Source organism: Serinus canaria, chromosome 13, assembly GCF_022539315.1.
Source record: "Serinus canaria isolate serCan28SL12 chromosome 13, serCan2020, whole genome shotgun sequence".
Lineage (NCBI taxonomy): Eukaryota > Metazoa > Chordata > Aves > Passeriformes > Fringillidae > Serinus > Serinus canaria.
The window spans coordinates 3,016,619-3,034,505 of NC_066327.1; the positions used below are offsets into that span (position 1 = coordinate 3,016,619).

The 17,887-nt window shown below is 50.1% G+C and overlaps 1 protein-coding gene across 6 annotated transcripts in view; it reads left to right on the forward strand.

The window, feature by feature from the left end:
- The window catches only part of NRG2 (neuregulin 2), an 85,959-nt gene that overhangs the window by 10,856 nt on the left and 57,216 nt on the right, over positions 1-17,887 (forward strand). For all 6 annotated transcript variants that reach the window (XM_050979728.1, XM_050979732.1, XM_050979729.1 and 3 more), the window contains exon 2: positions 16,860-17,031. In XM_050979728.1, the coding sequence (XP_050835685.1) occupies positions 16,860-17,031 (172 nt within the window). The remainder of the gene's footprint in view (positions 1-16,859; positions 17,032-17,887) is intronic.

Below are 17,887 nucleotides of genomic sequence, written 5' to 3' on the forward strand. Positions count from 1 at the left end.
CAGTAGTTTTGGTTTTGTTGCTAGGGCTGTGATAATCTGGTATTTCCCGTGAAGCCCCAGGTGCTGTACTTGCTTTATTTTCTGTGACTCCAATTTCTCTTACCCTTTGTCATGGCAGGACAGAGACAGACAGCGTGTCCTATCTGGGCCCCAAACATTCACAACATCAAAGACAACATCAAGCCCCAAACACATCTCTAGGTGGAAATCTCCTTCTGGGTAGTTCAATATCCCCATTTTCAAGAAGGAGAAGAGGCCCAGTTCATGATTTCCAAACGAGCAGAGCTGAGTGTCTGGTGTCTGTCTGTCCCCTCCTCTCCTCCTTTTCCCCTTCTTTTCTTCCTGGTCTTTTTTGCAGGTCAGAAGAGACACTGAGGGCCTTCTCTGTGATGGAGAGCTCATTTCTCTGGGCCTGTCCCATCTCTCCTGCCACATGCAGGCACAGCAGCCACTTCACTGCAGTCCTGGGTCCTGCCTCACAAGGCTTTGGGTGCTTCCCCCAGCAGCAGCAGCGTTTTTCTGCACTGGAGCCTCAGGGCTTGTCTGCACAGGGAGGCTCTTGCAAAACACGCTTGGCCTAGGGTGGGAATTTAAAGGGAAAGAACTGTTCTGCACCATATCCTGCCTTACACCCTGTTATCCTGCAGAAAAACACTGGTGTTTTAATTTCTGTGCTCGGTGGAGAAGCTGCACTGGACCTGGGCAGCCAAGGGCTCCTGGGGCAGCTCTGCTCTGAGCTGGCCCTGGCTTAGCACGGCACAGGAGGTGAGGGCTTGGCAGTGGAGGCTGTTCTCTGTGTACCCAGAAGAAGGGCAGCACTTCAGAGCAGAGCCTGGCTCAGGGCTGCTGGTACCCTCTGGAGGAGCCTGTGAGCAGAGGCTGCAGAGCAGCCTGAGCTGGCAGTGCCCCTCGCCCAGCACTGCCCTTGGAGGAGCTGCCGAGCCCAAACCAGTCAGAGCAGCCTGGGGCTCACCTCCATGAGCTGTCCTGAGCCAGCAGCCCTTCAGAGCAGGCTGGAGGGGCCTCTGGGAGGGTGTTTGGCTTTGATCCTCGCTGAGCTGCTGGACTGGTCACCCAGCTGTCACCTGTGTCCCACCCATGCCAGAGCATGAAGTGTTTTCCTCAAAGCCAGCCCTCCAGCACTGTCTCAGTCCCACCAGGCCAGCCCTGGGATGCACCTGGGAAATGAAGCTTTGAGGAGCTGAGGGTGATCTGTGGGTACACAGGTCTCACATCCCAACTCCTGGCTGTGAATTCAAGTCCTTTGCCTTTGGGAGAGCAGGGAGGGACCCTGAAACACCTTGCACCCCACAGGACTGAAACCTGAGGTCTCTGGAAGGAGAAGGGACACCGTGACAGTACAAAAAGTCATGGAAATGTGGCATTCCCTAGGTCTCTCTGAGGCCAAAGGTGGGAGCCCAGACATCCCTGGCTGCTCCTGGCTGGTTCCATTTGCATCCCCTGGAAGCTGTCAGTGCAGCCACTGAAGGCAAGAGCATAGCAGGGCTGGCAGGGAGGCAGACATTTACACGAGGCACAGGCATGCTGTCATCGGGGTAAACTCGGGAAAAATCCATGCAGGGGTTTTGTGCCTCTGGGCATCAGGGCAGGAAAGCAGCCCTGTCCATGAGAGAATGCAGAAGGCTTCCCCACTGGGAAGTATTCAGAAGCAGTAAGTGATACTTGCTGCATTAAGTGGGGTTCTTGTCTAGCAAGGTCAAGGAGCATGGTCAGGCCCAACATCTCAGGCTCCGTCAGCCTGGTGGTCCTCCCTGGCTGCTTTCTGTGCCTGTCACGAGTCCCCATGTGTCACTGAAGCCTCCCCCTGTTCCTCACTGCTGGAGTTGCCCTGCTAACAGAGTTGGCTGCTGGAGGACTCATCAGGGCTGAAATGATTTATTCCTCAGCCATTTATTGCAAACGAACCATTGGAAGGCTTTCAAAAGCCATCTTCTCTTGACCTAAGTTCAGCTGAATGTTTCAGCAGCATCAGCTTTACATAACACGCCAGTAGAGGGGAATTCTGGGGGAATAAAGTTTATGTTGATAAACAATCCTTGCTGACCAGGATCTCCCTCTCAGAGTTGAGTGGTTATTCAGAGGATCACTGAGGAGCTGGGAAGTACAAGCCAGCTGCCCCAGAAAAATGTGATGACTTGTGTGTTTACTCTGAGTGTCTGATAAAATCCCAAAATATCTTCTGACAGCAGGTAATTCTTTGCCAACATTTAGATTTCAGTGAAATGCCTTGATAGAGCCCTAGCACCCCAAATTAATTCCAGTTGGTGAGGACAGGAGAGCATCACATGGGCTGAGAGCTGGGTGGGGAGGACCATGAACAATGGATTAGGATAAACAGCAGTGTGTCCAATTGTCAGGGGAGTGAAGGAGAGCACAGCCTTGGGAGCTGAAGCCGTGCCAGTTGCTGCCCTCCGTGGTGAGTGCACAGAGTTAACCTCTGAAAGGTCTCCTTGGGACCCTGCAGCACATCCAGGGAGCCCCTCAGGGCTCTGACAAGTGGGATCTGTTCATTCCCAGTTACCTGGGAATGTTTTTTCAGAATATCCTTCACGGGGCAGGGCTGCTGTGTGATGCTGTCTGAGGTGTCCATTCAGCTTTTGTTCGTGCTCACAAAGACGCTCCCAGTTAATTAGCTGATATTTTGTCCAGGCATTTATTTACCACCAAATTACAAAGGGAGGGGCACAAGTTGAAAAATGAGGTGAGAAGCATAATAGGGTAGGCTGTGCTTGACTGTAATCTCCATCTCCATGATCCCCTGGCTTAGGGTGAGAGCTGGGTAATTGCTGGTGTGGGTCCTTGCTGAAAAGCACCATTAGAAAAGCAGAGCTGGGATGGATCCTTCCTCTACGTGTGCAGGGGTCCTGTGACTGCAAAATCTGGGATGAATTCTTCCTCTGTACGTGTGCAGGGGTCCTGCAACTCCAAGCAGCACCGTCTAGGTGAGCAGAAAGGTTTTCTTCTCATGCTGTTCCAGGCCTGGCCATTGGGCAGAGGGGCTGCTGCTGCAGGGACAGGCAGGGCAGCAGGGTGACCAGCAGTCACCTTCCATGGGCTGGGAGTGGAAGCTCAGCTTCTACAGCCTGCAGCCAGGGGAAAAGTGTGACCCCACAGCCTCAAAGCAGCACTGAAGTGTCTCTGAGCTGTGTGAGACAGTGGAGCTCCTGGTGCTCCATCCCAAACAGGCAGAAAAGCAGCACCAGTATTCAGGGTCTGCCTCAGAGGGTGATTCAGGCCCTCTGGGTTTCATGGAGACAAGGCTGCTGGGAGCTCTTCAGTGAGATGTGGGAGGTAGTCAGCATCTCCAGAAATGAGAGGAGGATGAGACTGGGGGTTAAGAGTGATATTCAAGGTTTTCAAGATAATGGATTTTGCAGAGGGAAAAAAAATCATCAACCTCACAGCCAAGATTGAGACAGCAAGGACAAAGAGGAGTGATTTTGGTAATCTGTGGTTGGTGGCAGCTGGCATGGGCAAGGAGAAGAGAACAGGAAGAAGGGGTAGTGTAAAGGACAAAAGGAGAGATGGATTACATCTTTGGAATGATGGAACATCTCTTCTGTACCGGGGGGCCAGAAGAGCCTCCCAGGTCTCAGTAGCTGCCAGTGTGACTGGGCTCCCATCACCTGCTGGGCAGGGCCCTGTGCTGACAGCCCTTCTGCCAGGGCAGAGTCCAGAGGGAATCCATCCACTCTTGGTGAGATTGTGAGGTGGGATCAGCTGCATCCTAGAAGCCATCCAGGCCCTGGGGCAACCTGTGGGATGCAGTGTGGATGTGCAGTACAGCTTGGTTGTGTGTCTGGGTCCTGGTGAGGTGGGTGGATGTTGCAGATCCCCCCTCGGGGCAGGGATGTGATCTGCTCAATTTCTGAGTGTTTCTTCCAAGCGTATTCTTGTAATCCTGTGATTTGTTGTCCCCCTGAACCTTGTCTTGGGACCTTTCCAGGTTAGTTCTGTAGACCCAAAGGTCTGTCCAGGCTTTTCCAGAGCAGCTCATCAGCACCACTGTACCTTCGACAGATTCATCAGAAACAAAGTCACATTCATGGGGTATTTAGACTGAGCATTTCCTACAAAAATGTTCTCCAGAAGAGGAGACCCCACTCTTTCCATCAGGTTTGCAGTGTTCTCAGGCCCCTGTAAATCCCTTTTTGGGATCTAGGTGGTTGCATTCCTCTGCATGGAGGTGCTCAAGGGTGGCTTGGGGTGAAGGAGGGGCAGTGGGAGTGCAGAGGTGAAGGAGCAGCTCTGCAGGAATTTTAGTTCAGCAAACGCTCTGAGTGCAGACCCTTCTTACCTGTCCAGCTCCACTGCCTCCTTACTTTTCCTTTGTCACTCCTGCATGGAGATGAGAACCACCCGTGCCTACGACTCAGGATGAAACCTGCATTGTGCCCTGTCTTTGCCCAGGTCTTCCTTGGATCCCAGACTCCTTCCATTTGTTGTCACTGCTGCTTAAAATGGCATTTGTGGTGGCATCCAGAGGTCCCGGCTGCAGCATTGTTCCCCTTGTGCTATTCACAGCACAGAGTCATAACAAGAGCCAGTCCCTGCCCCAAATATATTAAGTGGGATCTTTGAGAGAGGAAATGGAAGCACAGAGAAGGGATGTGAATTGTCCCACTTTACGCAACATTTCTGGGATAAAACCCAGCACTATTAATAGCTTTTTGCTCAACAACCATCTTTTGTTCAGAACTCTGGTTTTCACCTTAAGTTGTTTGTGTTGTGCAGGATCTGATGCCCAGTTTGGTGAAATTTCCCATTTTGTGACCTAAAGCTGGACATGAAGCAGGTCAATAAACCCATGTCCAGTTTGAATTCGGAATAATTTCCCTGCTTGGGCCATCACCGTGTTGCCATTGTCTCCTCTTTGCTCACATTTTGCTGCTGCATCATTGGTCTTTGTTTTCAGTCACTTGTGTTCTGCAATGGCTCCTAGAAAATTGCACCTTCCTGTGTTCTCTTCCCTAAATCCCTTCGTGAAGCAGCTGGACAGCCAGCAAGGGCTGGCTCTCATCACAAAGTCAAATTTGCTTTACCTTCCTTCTCATTTGTTGCCTATGAATATTCTATAAAGTGATCTTTCTGCCAGGGAAATGTTTGTGGAAACAGAAACTGTTGATTAAATTTTAACGAAGAGTCACAGGAAGCAAATTTTAAAATTGCAACTGTATGTTTGTGATAATAAGAGCTCTGTCATTGCTGTCAGGGACTAGAATTGATGCAGGCCACAAAATCTCTTCATCCAACCAAAATGAGCCAGAGTTTCTTGATTTCTTTTTTTTTTTAAACACAAGCCACAAACTGCTCATGAGCAATTTACAAGCCAAAAATTAGCCAGGATGGCTTTCCAGAGAATAGTTCTGAAGAATATCGCAATAAGCAATATTCAAATATAAAACGAGGGAAAATAAGGATAAAAAAATTAATCAGGAAGAGCTGACATCCTGGAGACTCCTGGCAGCTGTAAATCAGCTTGGTTGGGGGACATTTCAGTGGAAGCCACCCATTGCTGTGCTCCAGTGGGGGTCCGGAGCTGCTCAGAACAATGCTGGGAAGCCGCACTCTGGACAAGGCAGGAGACACGCTGTGTTAGTGTCTCCACTGGGCAGTGCCCAGAGTCCCAGTTGGAATTTACAGCTCCATTTGCTGCTTCCCTGCAGCCCAGGGACGAGGGTGGCCCTTCTGCCTGGCTCCCTCGGCCAGGCTGGGGGAGCTCTGCCTGGCAGGGTCTGTCCTGCGCGGGTCCTGCTGGGTTCCACGGCCCTGGGACGGAGCAGATGCTGTGCCCAGAGCTCCAGAGTGGCACAGACCCAGGGTGAGGGGGCACTGGGACAATGCCATAGTGCAGGGCGGTAATTCCATCCACGCTTGGTGGGATTTGGGTTCGTGGAAAAGCTGTCTCAGGGATGATCTTTAGCTTCTTCCCTGTGTTTGGATGAAAACCAGACCTGCGGTCACTTCTGGTACCAAGTGCTTTAAAGCCTTTCTTCAACCAACAGCAAAACTTTTAATCTTTCTAATATAACATTACAGAGAACAAACAAGTCTCTAATGCAAGCCCCGGGGTCTCTTGTGGGGAGATCCCGATAAAAACAGGGCTTTCTGTTTTGGAAATACCCTCTGGTGGATTTGTCTCTCACCAGAGACAATGGTGAACTTTCAAAGTAGGCAGAGATGTGGGAAAAAAATATTGTAATTACTACTGCAAGTGGCTGGCTTTTGTCACGGAATGCTAGAGAATATTATTTTATAGGTTAAAAATTAAATATCTCTACCTCAGCATTACAGGCTTCTCACTGAATTTATTTATCCAGACATTAAAGTGCTTTCTTCTGTGAATCCCTGCTTTGTGTGGCATTTCACCTGGTTGTCTTTGAAACACCAGGATGTTCTCTGGTCCAGAACTTCCTGGGAAGTTGAAACAGCAAAAAAATTCTGCCAGCTGGGCTGTCACATCTGACCTTCCCTTGACCTCTGCCTGCCCTGGGTTAACATCTTGTAACTGATCCCAAGTTTCTCTTACTTTTCCCTGCTTGCTGAAGTTAAGCATGTTTGAAAACACTCATTAAAGCTCCCTCTCACAGTGAAGTCTGCTGGGGCAGGGAAGGAGGTGGATCCTCTGCTGGGATGGGGCTGGTGTGGGCTGGGGCTACCAGACCCTCTGCTGATGCCTTGAGAGGCTCCCTGGAACAGAGGCTAGGCACTGCTAAAGGAATAAAATAGGGATGTATTAAAAGACCTTCAAAGGATGCACCTAGGGCAGTACAAGAGCCCAGCTGTGGCTACACCCAAGATGGAGAGCAGGTCACGAGTTTTCACACTTTTATAAGCTTTGGTCCATTTAAATATTGGGGTTAATTGTCCAATTACAGCTCCAGGTTATGCAGTCCCATCCTCCCCGTTTGCTCTCCTGAATTTGCTGTTTGTACTTTTTGAGCCTGAAGCTCCGTGGTGTCCATGGTTCTGGGGCTGGAAGAGGATTGGTTTGTCTGACTGAACTGTGAGGAGAACTTGCTAACACTTTATATGAAGTTCAGAGTTATATACCAATGAGTACAAAATCAGGAAAATATGAAAAATGTAGTACAGAATCTGGAAACTATGAAAACTAAAACTTAAGGCATCACTGCAGTGAGGTGTTCTGTGGTTCCTGCTCTTCCTGACCTCAGATCTCACACCTCGTTAGTTAACCCCCTGTGTGCTGCTCATTCCATTTGAATACAGTGGAATTGAGGGAGGAGGACAGGGATCCCCAGCAGTGCTGTGCTGCCTGGGTGCAGCCCTGTCCTTCCCTTGCACACCTGGCTGTGATGGGCTCAGGGCTGGGCAGGGAGGGACAGCTTTGTGTGACAAACCCTGCACCTCAATCAGAGATTTGGTCACGTTCTCCTGTTTGCAGTGGCCCCTGTCCTGATTTACCTGAAGGACTTGGTGTGTGTGTTTGGGCTCTGCTGTACCCCCACACTGCAGTTGCTCCTGTTTTTGCAGGTTTTCCTGAGTCATAGAATTATCACAGAATCCCAGAGTGGTTCAGGTTGGGAGGGACCTTGGAGACCATCTCATCCCAAGCCCCAGCCAGGGCAGGGACACCTTCCACCGTCCGAGGCTGCTCCAAGCCCCATCCAGCCTGGCGTTGGACACTTCCAGGGATGGGGCAGCCACGGCCTCTCTGGGCACTCTCTGCCATGACTTTGCCACCCTCACAGGGAACAATTTCTCCCTGCAATGCTCCCACCAGTCCATGATGGGCTGTCTGCTGTCCTCCCATCCTTGGAGAGCCCAGGTGGTGCAGGCGGTCCCTGTTAGAGGAATTTCAGCTCCCCTCTAACTGAGCTCTTCTCCTCTGTGTTTTAAAGCAACAGTCCTGTGATTCATAGAGCTGTAAAACATCCAGCAGGGCTTTTTATCATCCCTTTCCAGAACCAATGACATCCCACTAATGGTCATTTGAATCTGCAAATTCTTCCCTGTAATCTGAAAGCTTTTTAGCCTTTAGCTTTGCCATGACGTAAGGGGTCTATATATGGTTTCATGTACAGATTTCATAATAAACATTTAATGAAATGAGGGTTTTTTCTGCTAACCTAGATTGTTTTGTCTCCTGGGGTGAGTTTTTCAATCACTTTCCTTTGGTGATTGAAAGATGATGGATGCCACCCGGGTCTTTACCAGGGTTCTAGGGCAAGTAATTTGTGCTTAGTGCTCAGTGACTGGAACAAAGGATTAATGTATTTTAGAGTTTTGGATGCTTGGGGTAATTTCTTTGTTGGCTGGGGCTGGACTGGCAGTCCACAAAGCATGGGTGGGCAATTTTTCTAGCTGATTGTGAAGATAGAGATAAAGCTATATTTTATGAATTGCTGTTTCCAAGGTCATCTGGAAATTGAGCACTTCATAAAACATATCTTTGTACAAAGATATGTTTGATTATATAAAATATGATCCCAGAATCAATTGGGTACAAACAAGATGTTGCCTTTAGGGTTGAAAACACATTGTTAGAGGCATGAAGAGCAGAAATTGTCGCTGCTGTCTTTGTGTGGCTATTGTTTTTGGTCTTAATAGGAACAGAATGAATGACATTTTTCCACCAGACCACTTATGCTCAACTATACCTCCAGGACAACTTCCTGGCCAAAAATATTCAAAACAAACAAACACAATAGCAATTCTACTCCAATTACATTGTTTGCAAACCAGCTAGTGTTCATAGAGTACTAGGTTTGGCAAATCCAAGCTCTTCAGACCCTGGATTTTAATATTGGGTATTTGCATGTGCATGCCTTGGTGGGGTCGTGCTCTTCAGGTGGGTGTTTGTGCATGGGCACCTCCAGTATTGTGGCAAAAGCACAGCCCAGTTATCTTAACAATTTGGGTATTGGGAGCACATCCCTGCCCAGTGACCAGCTGCTCATTGATTTCAATGGAGCTGAGATTTCAGCCCCAGGCTCTGCACCAAATCATACACCAATTTCAAAACTTTCACTGGAAAGAAGAATAACTGGATTTTTAACTGTGGGAAAGACAGAGGAGGAGGAATTTATCAGTTGCTCTTAAATATAAGTGGGGCCAGGATTTGTAAGAGGAGGGTGGAATTTCTGGCTTTGTGGCACATTTTCATAGAATCATAGAATCATTAAGGTTGGAAAAGACCTCTAAGATCCCATGGTTTGAGGCGCCAGAGAGATCCTATAGAGAGCAAACCTAAATCAACAAACCTGCCTTGGAACTTCCCAGTCAATTTTCTTTGGTGATGGGAATGGTTATGAAAATAGAGATTGCTGTAACTCTCAATTTAAATAGATTAAAAAAAATTATAATAGTGCTGTAGATTGGTGTTGTAGTCACTTCTTCTCCCTGAGACAGAAGGCTACAGGAACTTAGTTAAAGGAAAAGAAACTTGTGTGTTAGGGAAGGTATGGGACATGTAGGGAGGAATAATGCATTTGTTCTGGCTTCAGCAGAGTGCTTTCCATGCTTCATTCCAGCCCCAAATCCACAGATCTCAAATCTTTTCAGCATTTTCACCCTTCCAGTCATCTGTGTCCTTTCCACCAGTGTCTGTTCTGTGTGAGGCAGCTGAGGGTGTCCTCAGCAGACCCTCCAGCACCTGGAGTTGTGGCTCCTGCACTGTCCCACCTGCGCCTCCAGCTCCCAGAGAGGGACCTCTCCCAGGAACAGAGATGAGCCTCTGACTCCTGGAATACCTCTGTGGGAGAGGCACGGCAGCAAGGACATCTCCCCTGTCCTCTGAGGGCTTTGGGTTATTAACCCTTGCTGTTCTCTGCAGTTAGTGCACAGGTAGTCCCTTGGACAGTGGAGGTGAGGTGTAAATGTCCCAAGTGAGCCACAGGGTCTAGTGCTGGCTCCTACCTTGGAGTTCCTGCCCTCTGAGGGTGGGCAGGCCCTGCACAGGGTGCCCAGGGAAGCTGTGGCTGCTCATCCCTGGCTGTGTCCAAGGCCAGGTTGGATGGGACGTGGAGCAACCCGGGATAGTGGAAGGTGTCCCTGCCCGTGGCAGGGGGCAGAATGAGATGAGCTTTAAGGTCCCTCCCAACCCAAACCATTCTATGGTTCCATGACTCCATGATCACTGTTCCTGGAGAAACATGGCTCTTTGTTAATTACAAGTCACACAGTGGTTACAGCAAAATGCTGCCCCTTGGAAATTTAAATTTGTCATTGTTGTTTACCTGTCACTTGCCCCTGCTGAGCACACCAAGATCTGAGACAGCGGCTACAAAGACTGCCCTGAGAATGTCTGACCATGCTTTGGCATAAACTGAAACACAAGTTGCCTGAAGTATAAACCATATTACAGATATTATATTATGTTTAATCCTCTGGGTTTGGAGCCTGTATTACCCACTGGGGGTCGAGGCTGGCATGGGACGATGTGTCAGTCTCACACCGAGGTTCTCTCCCGCAGGCTCTGGGCTGTGTGTGGTCTGTGGACGTTGTGTCCACCCATGCAGTAAAGCCAGGGTTGTTCTACAGCTTCACTCAAATCCAGCCCTGTTACCTCCAGGGGCCTTGGAGGGTCACAGATTCTGAGGAGTCCTCCTGACACTGCCACCAAGGAGCTGGGTCCCCTCAGAGGTCTGGCAGCGCACGCCACAGCCTGCCTGGGGGCACGGCAGGGACTGACTCTTGCCCTCTCCATAAAAAACTGGGGAAAAGGAGGACAAACAACGAGGGTGTTGTGAGTTCTTTTCAAGCAGATCCCATGTTTCCATTCCTTCTGGCAGGAGGGAGCTTTCCTCAGGGTGGGTCCCTTCTCTGACAGGATGGCATTTGCAGCCAGTATTGAAACAAAGTCCAGGGGATCAGGAGCTGCTGCTGTGCTTCAGGTTTGTCTCTTTGTCAAATAAAGGCCAAATTAAACCCAAGGCAAAGAAGCATCACCTCTGATTAAAACAGTGGAGCCTGTGGGACTGCATCAGGCACGAAGTGGGATGTATCGCAGTGGGGAGGGGGCTGACCCCCAAGAGGTGATGTGCCAGGAACACGTGTCCTTACTTTGCAGTAGAGATGACAGAAATGGGAAAAATTCCTTTCAGTTGGCAATTGCCATCTTGGCAAATGTTTGTGATTGAATTTGGGGCAAGTTGAGGCTGCAAAACAGATCCTATGGAAAGATGAATTCTGTAATTTTCCATGTTAGAGAATGTTGGAATACTCCCATCTGAGGCACCTCTCCAGAAGGTGCTTAGGGACCAGCAGCCTTTGAAACCTGGCTCAGCTGGGTTTCTTGCCTCCAGATCTTGTCCTTCAGTGAGGCCTGGGAGCCTCAAGGACTGTGTCTGGAGCATCCTTTGGTGTCAGGGTTCCTGAGGGGAGAGCTGGGAGCTCAGACCCACGGAGACACCTCTGGATCTGCAGCTTCTCCAGCCCAGCCCAAGAGCCCAGAGCAAGCTCCAGCACCAGTGTGGAAGGGCTGTCCTGGGACCAAAGGCTTTGGCAGGCTGAGGAACACAGCTCCTTTCCAAGAGATCACCTGTGCACCTTCCTTCCCCCCAGCTCTGGCACAGGGGGGTGTCCTGACCTGGGGACATTCGGGTGGGGGCCTTGTGTGGAAAGCCATGGCTTGGATACAGGCACATCAAGGATCACCTGTGAGTTTGTAGGTCTTAACTCTCCTTGCATCTCTTCCATTCCTGTGAGAAAGCATTTTTCAGCTTCCCTTTTCCATGCCCAAGGGAATTCAAGCTCAGTTGCCTTCTTCCCCAGCTGCTCAGAGACACAGAAGGATCCTGTGCTCCCAGGCCTCCAGATCCACCTACCTGAACCTCCATGTGCCAGGCAGAGTGGGGCAGCCTCACACTGCAGCCCTTGGAGGAGGCCAGATGAGACATCCCATCTGCTCCAGACATCAGTCATCCAGAGATCCCCGATGGGTCTGTGTGGAGCATCCCCATGGCTTGGGAAGCAGAGTCTGTGGCTGGTATTGCTCATGGAGCACCTTTCCCAGGCTGGCTGCCCCTGCCTTTTGCTGCTCAGGGGTTGTTTATGTAGGATGCTCTGTGGGTGGGATGTGGTTTTGTCACCACTCCATTGTTGGACTCTGTTTGGGCACTCTGCCCGAGGATGATTAATGATGTTTTGAGTTGAGGCTCTGAGGTGCTTGCAGGCATACTGCAGGTACCAGAAGTGAAAGAGGTGTTGTTATCATCGAGGTACTTCAGTGTTATATCAAGTGTAATCAGAAGTGAATTAATTAAAGCAGTGTGTACATGTAAGTCCTTTTATGGTGGATGTTCAAACAACTCATTTCGTGTCGTTCAGAGCTCAGCATTTCAGACTTCTGTAACCCTCTCCTCTCTGTGAGGAGGCAGAGGGTGCCAGGACTGCTATCAGAGGACAAAACTCTCCTGCAAAGGTCTTTTTGTCAAATGTGGCCCTTAAAACAAATTAGGAAATTGTGTGCATTTGTCCATCCTGGCTCTGGCACTTTTCAGGGTTAATTTTTACAGCCCAGCTAGTGTAGGATGGGATCTAATGGTTGCTTGGGTTTCATCTGACCTTGGAGTGAGCAAAAATCTGTAGAAAAATTGCATTTATCGTTGGTCTCAGCTCTACCAGGATTAAACTTGCTTTTTGCAGCACGACATACCCTTGACGTGGTTGTCACTTAGAAAAATTGCCTGGAAATGCATCTGGCTCTTCTGTCCAACAGCTCGGGCACTGTGAGGCTGGTGATGCTCCCCCCACAGAGAGGAGACACAAATTTGGATGGAGGAGGGGCTGACAGGATTGCAAGGTGACCAGAGATCCAGATCCTCAGCTGCAGCTTCAGTCTGACAAGCAGAGCCAAACCCTTCATTTTCCAAGTTCAAACCCCCTGTTTTGTGGAACCTGGCAGCAGTGGGGGCTGAGCTGGGGGCGCTGCCAGCCCAGCTGTGGAGGAGCCCACAGCTGGCAGGGCTGTTCCATGGGAACCAGAAGGTGAGGAGCTGAAAGTGCAGCTTCAGCTCAGCCTGCTCCAGGGTGAGGGGTGACCTGGGTGACCCTGGGTCCGGGGTTTGCTCTGACAGAAGCTGCACTGGCCCCACCTGTGTGGAGGAGGCTGGGAATTGATGGAAACATAATGGATTAGACCTGGACCCTGCCTGGCACACCTCTAAACCTGTTTGCCCAGGATAGTGGGCTGTTTTGATATGTGTGAAACTAGTGACTTTGTTTTTCCAGCATGCTGGAAAATGTATCAAACAAGGAGATTAAAATGACCCCAAGTGCTCAGAGCACTAAGAAAGGGGGCACTCAAAATCAATCCTCTGATCTTTTTGAACTAAACTCATGGTTTTCTGAGCTGCAGCTCTGTGATTTGGACAGGGCAGAGATGGGAAATGGGTCAAAAGCTGAAAGTGTACCTAAATGTAGAACTTTGACACACTCCAGTATTTGCACTCCATGTGCTGCTCTGGTCTCTCAAGTTACTTTAGTTTACTGCTGGGGAAGGTTGAAAGGTGATTCAGTCATAGTTTACATGTACCTAAAAAGGGAAGGGGTTTCTGGTTGCTAGATGGGATTCAGATTTACCAGAGAAAGGCAGAGATCTCTTGGCTGGAAGCCAAAGTTAGAGAAGTTCAGACTATGAATAAGAACTGCAGTTTAAACTTTTTATGAGTGAAAACCAGAGGAAAGTCTTTGTCTGGAATTAAGCAGAGTCATCAGCACTGAATGGCTCTAAATGAAGATTTCTCTGTTTTTCTGAAAGCAGCAGGAATTATGAAGTGAGGCTTTCCAGCCCATCCCAGAGAGCAAGGCCAGGCTTCCCTTTTGCCCAGAGCAAGGCTCTGGATGCTGTTTCCCAGGCTTGGGGCTCTGCCTGCTCTTCCCACGCTGCTGTCCAAGCACAAGCCCTGCTGCAGTGCAGCTGAAAGGGCACAGATGTGTCAGGGAGCACAGCTCTGCCTCTTTGTGCACAGCCCTTTTCCCAGACACAGTCCAGAATATTTTGGGATTGGATTCCCCTTTCACTGCTCTGATTCAGCTGGGGGACTGCAGTCCATGGAGTCCATGAAGTGTGGCCTGGAGCTGAATACCCTGTCTCTTTCCCTCCTGGAGTGAGACACCAAAAGCATGTAGACTGGGGTGGGAAGATGTTCTCCTCCCTTTTTCTGGGCAGGACTCTCTGCTGGAGGGGTGGGATGCCATGTGTGTGTCAGCTCTTTGGTTTTTTTGGATCTGTCTGCTTAGGAATGTCCTGTAATCACCAGCTGGTGGCATGTGCAGAGTTTTAGGTGAGACATGATTCATGTTGGTGGGGAGATGATGGAGAGTTCCTTGCTTGTTCTTGGCCCTCTTCTTCCACAGGTTTCAGGTTCCTGGGTTTTGCTCTGCTCTTGCCAACATTTTGGTGGAGAGGGGCAGGGCTGACACCCCTTTCTCCCAGCAGTTTCCAGTTTCTCTTCCACTCAGGGTGATGGTAGCACACAGAGCTATGGAAAGGAGTTGAGAACATTCTTTCATGCCCCAGGACTCAGCTGTTATATCTGTTTTAACCCCAGCTGAACTTCTTTACATCCTGCTACAGGTTCTGGCTTATAAAATACTGGAATTCTTCACACCTATGGCTTCTCTGAAATGAGACAAAAGTTGTCCCTTCAGTGACTTGTGTCTCAGTCCAAATTAGCCCATATTATGTCCATATGCTGCCTGCTTCATAATTCTGCAGCCCACCAGGCTGGAGATAAAACAAGGCAGATGCAGCCACGCCAAGGTCAGGACCTTCCCTGTGTTTAAGGTGTATGGAAATGTTGGCAGGGGACAGGGTGACCTCGGGGTACAATAGGAGCTAACTGACACACACATTCAGACAGAATAAATATTTGAGAGTCTATTTCTCTATTCCCCAAAATGACCCCTATAAAAGCAAGGTCCTGTTTACCTTCCTGGCTCTCCGTGCAGTGTTCTGGGAAGAGACCAGCTCTCTTCTCCTTCCACTGCCTTCCAGCTCTTCTGGGCAACCCATTTCCAGGCAAGGATCAGGGATATGGGCTTCACAAAACCCATGACACCTTGGATTTTCACAGAATTCCTAAAGTTTGGTGAAAGCTGTGATCATTTCTGGTCAGAAGGCTCTGTTTGTGCCAAAGCACAGTGACCTGGGAGGCAGTGAGAGATGTCAGTGCACAGCCTGCAGCCACTGCCTGCAGCCGACCCAATGGTTTTGTGCTGTCCCTGTCCCATTAGAAAATCATGAACTGGTTTGGGTTGGATCAACCTTAAAAAAAACTTAAAACTCATCTCATTCCAACCCCTTGCCATGGACAGGGACACCTCCCACTATCCCAGGCTGCTCCAAGCCCTGTCCAACCTGGCCTTGGACACTTCCAGGGATCCAGGGGCAGCCAGAGCTGCAAGGTCTGATGTGCCTGGGACCAGCCCACCCCCAGCCCTGGGCCAGCCTTTCAGTCACTGTGAGCTTTGCTTGGCTCACTCCTGTCACCCTGAACTGTTCCATTTCTATCCATGCTGAGATCCTTTTGATTAAGGACAATTTAGCTTCTCATTCCCATCAGGAATATGAGAGAGCTGAGAGCTCCCTACCTCAGGAGCATATTCCTGATGATTGCTGTGCTTTTTATTATTTTGTGTAAGATCCCTTTTGGTGAGGACAGTCTTTAAATACTTTCAACCTACACTGACTTAGCTTGGCATGAAGAACTAGAGGAGACATACAAAGGTCTGTAGAGCAGTGATTGCTCTGATGAAACCCATCCAGTTCCTCAGCTTTTGAGTGCTCTGCCATTTCACAAGATCAGGATGCAGAGAGCAATTAGAAGGTGGTTTGTGCATATTAGAAAGAGGAAATTATCTATCAGTAACACACCTCAGACAAGGAGAAACCATTGTTACCAATATTCTTAAGGCAAAGCCAGCAAGTTGCTGTTTCCTTTTTTAAGGTTAGCGCTGAGAAAGAAAAAGGGAGCTAGAAGAGTGCAGAGCTGTCAGTTGAAAGAAAAATTGCAAGCCTGCTAATCCTTTCTTGTCAGGTTTAATATAAAGCCTGGCAGAGATTGATAAGAAGTGTCTCCCTCTCTGTCTGATGTTCCAGGTGCATGGTAAAAATCACCTCTCTGAAACACCCACGTGCAGAGCCAGGCTCCAGGCTGGAGAGGCTGCTGGCCAGCCTGACACCGCTGGCACAAAACCAGTTAAAATACCTATTCTTTCACTTTTCTTCTTGCAGCCTGCAGAATGGCTGTTCCTCCTAGCTCCTCACACACCCAGGGTTTTCTTGCAGCCCCTCTCAGAGGCTATTGCTCTGCAGGTGTTGAGCTGAACAAGGTCTCTGCAGCAGAGTTGGAGCATCTGGGGCACGGGGGCCTGCTCCCTGTGACCTGCCTCTGCTCCCTCTGCACTAAAACATTCTGGCTGGGGCTGCTGGGGCTGTGGCACTGGCAGCACGCCCGTGGTAGCCACAGAGGCCATGTAGGTGTTGATAATCTGCAGCAGCAATGGCCAGGAGCAGGGGAAAAAGAGTCCCTGAAGGGTTTGAGCTGGGAGTGGGGGGAGAGCCTGGAGAGCTCAGCAGAGCTCTGCAGGGACAGGAGGGTCCTGCCTGCATGGGCAGGGCTCTGTGGAGCCGCCAAATCTGGTCATGGGGAGCCTCCAGAGCCAGGGGCTCCCTCTGTTCCCTGTGTGGATGTTTCTGACTTCATGCTCCTTCCCCGTGTGCTGTTTTCCCTGGGCAGCCCCTCTCCAGCACCTCCTGGCAGCGGGGGCAGCAGGAGCTTGGCCCAGGGGAGGGGTTTGGGGGGTTCCTCTTGTGTGTGCACAGCTCTGAGAGGGACAGGTTTCACAGTGTCCTCTTTCTCTTTCCTCAGCTGTTCCTCCCAAACTGAAGAAACTGAAAAGCCCAAACGTTCATGTGGGTGAGAAGATTTCCCTGAAATGTGAGGCGACTGCTGGAAACCCTCAGCCATCCTACAAATGGTTTAAAGATGGGAAGGAGCTGAAGAAGAGCAAAGACATCCGGATCAAGTATGGGAATGGGAAGTAAGTATGACACAGGGCTGCCCTGCCTCTGCTCACTCAGGGTCTGGGTCTGGGGCCATCTGGCTGGAGGTGCTGCTGTGCTCCCCAAGTCTCTGCTGAGCAGCACTGGGGGCTCCCTCAGAGCCACAGGACCACGCTCAGCCCACTTACCATGGCCGGGAGAGAGAGCAAGATCCCCAGTGACCTCAGAGAGCATGGGGAGAGGAGCAGGGCACGCACAGGGGAGGTGTTGGGTTTGTAGATGGGCTGTCCTGGGGCCAGGGAGGTGCTGGATACCTGAGACAGGTGTCCTGTGACGTGGGGAGGCTTTCCCTGGTAGCTGTGGGCAGCTCAGGTTGCCTGGGGTGACTCCTGCTCTGGGATTAGGGTTGGATGCAGAAGGTACCCAAACCCAGCTGTTGCCCCATCACTCAGCAGCAGGGCTGTGCGAGGAATTGGTTTGTTCCCTCCTGAATTTAGGTGGCCACAGAAGCATCTAAGGCCACTGAAAAATCACAGAATGACAAATTAGGGCTGGAAGGGACCTCAGGAGATCATCCAGTCCACCCCCCTGCCAAGGCAAAGTTACCTGGAGCAGGTGACAAAGGAGTGTGTCCAGATGGGGTTGGAATGTCTCCAGAGAAGGAGACTCCATACCCTCCCTGGGCAGCTGTTCCACTGTTCTGCCCCCCTCAGTGTAAAGAAGTTCTTCCCCATGTTGGGATGGAACTTTTCATTGTTTAGTTTATGGCCATTGCTCCTTGTCCTGTCACTGGGCACCACTGGAAAGAGCCTGGCACCATCCTCTGACATCCCTTGGAGGTATTAATGTGCATGAATGAGATCCCCTCTCAGTCTTCTCTCCTCTACACTGAGC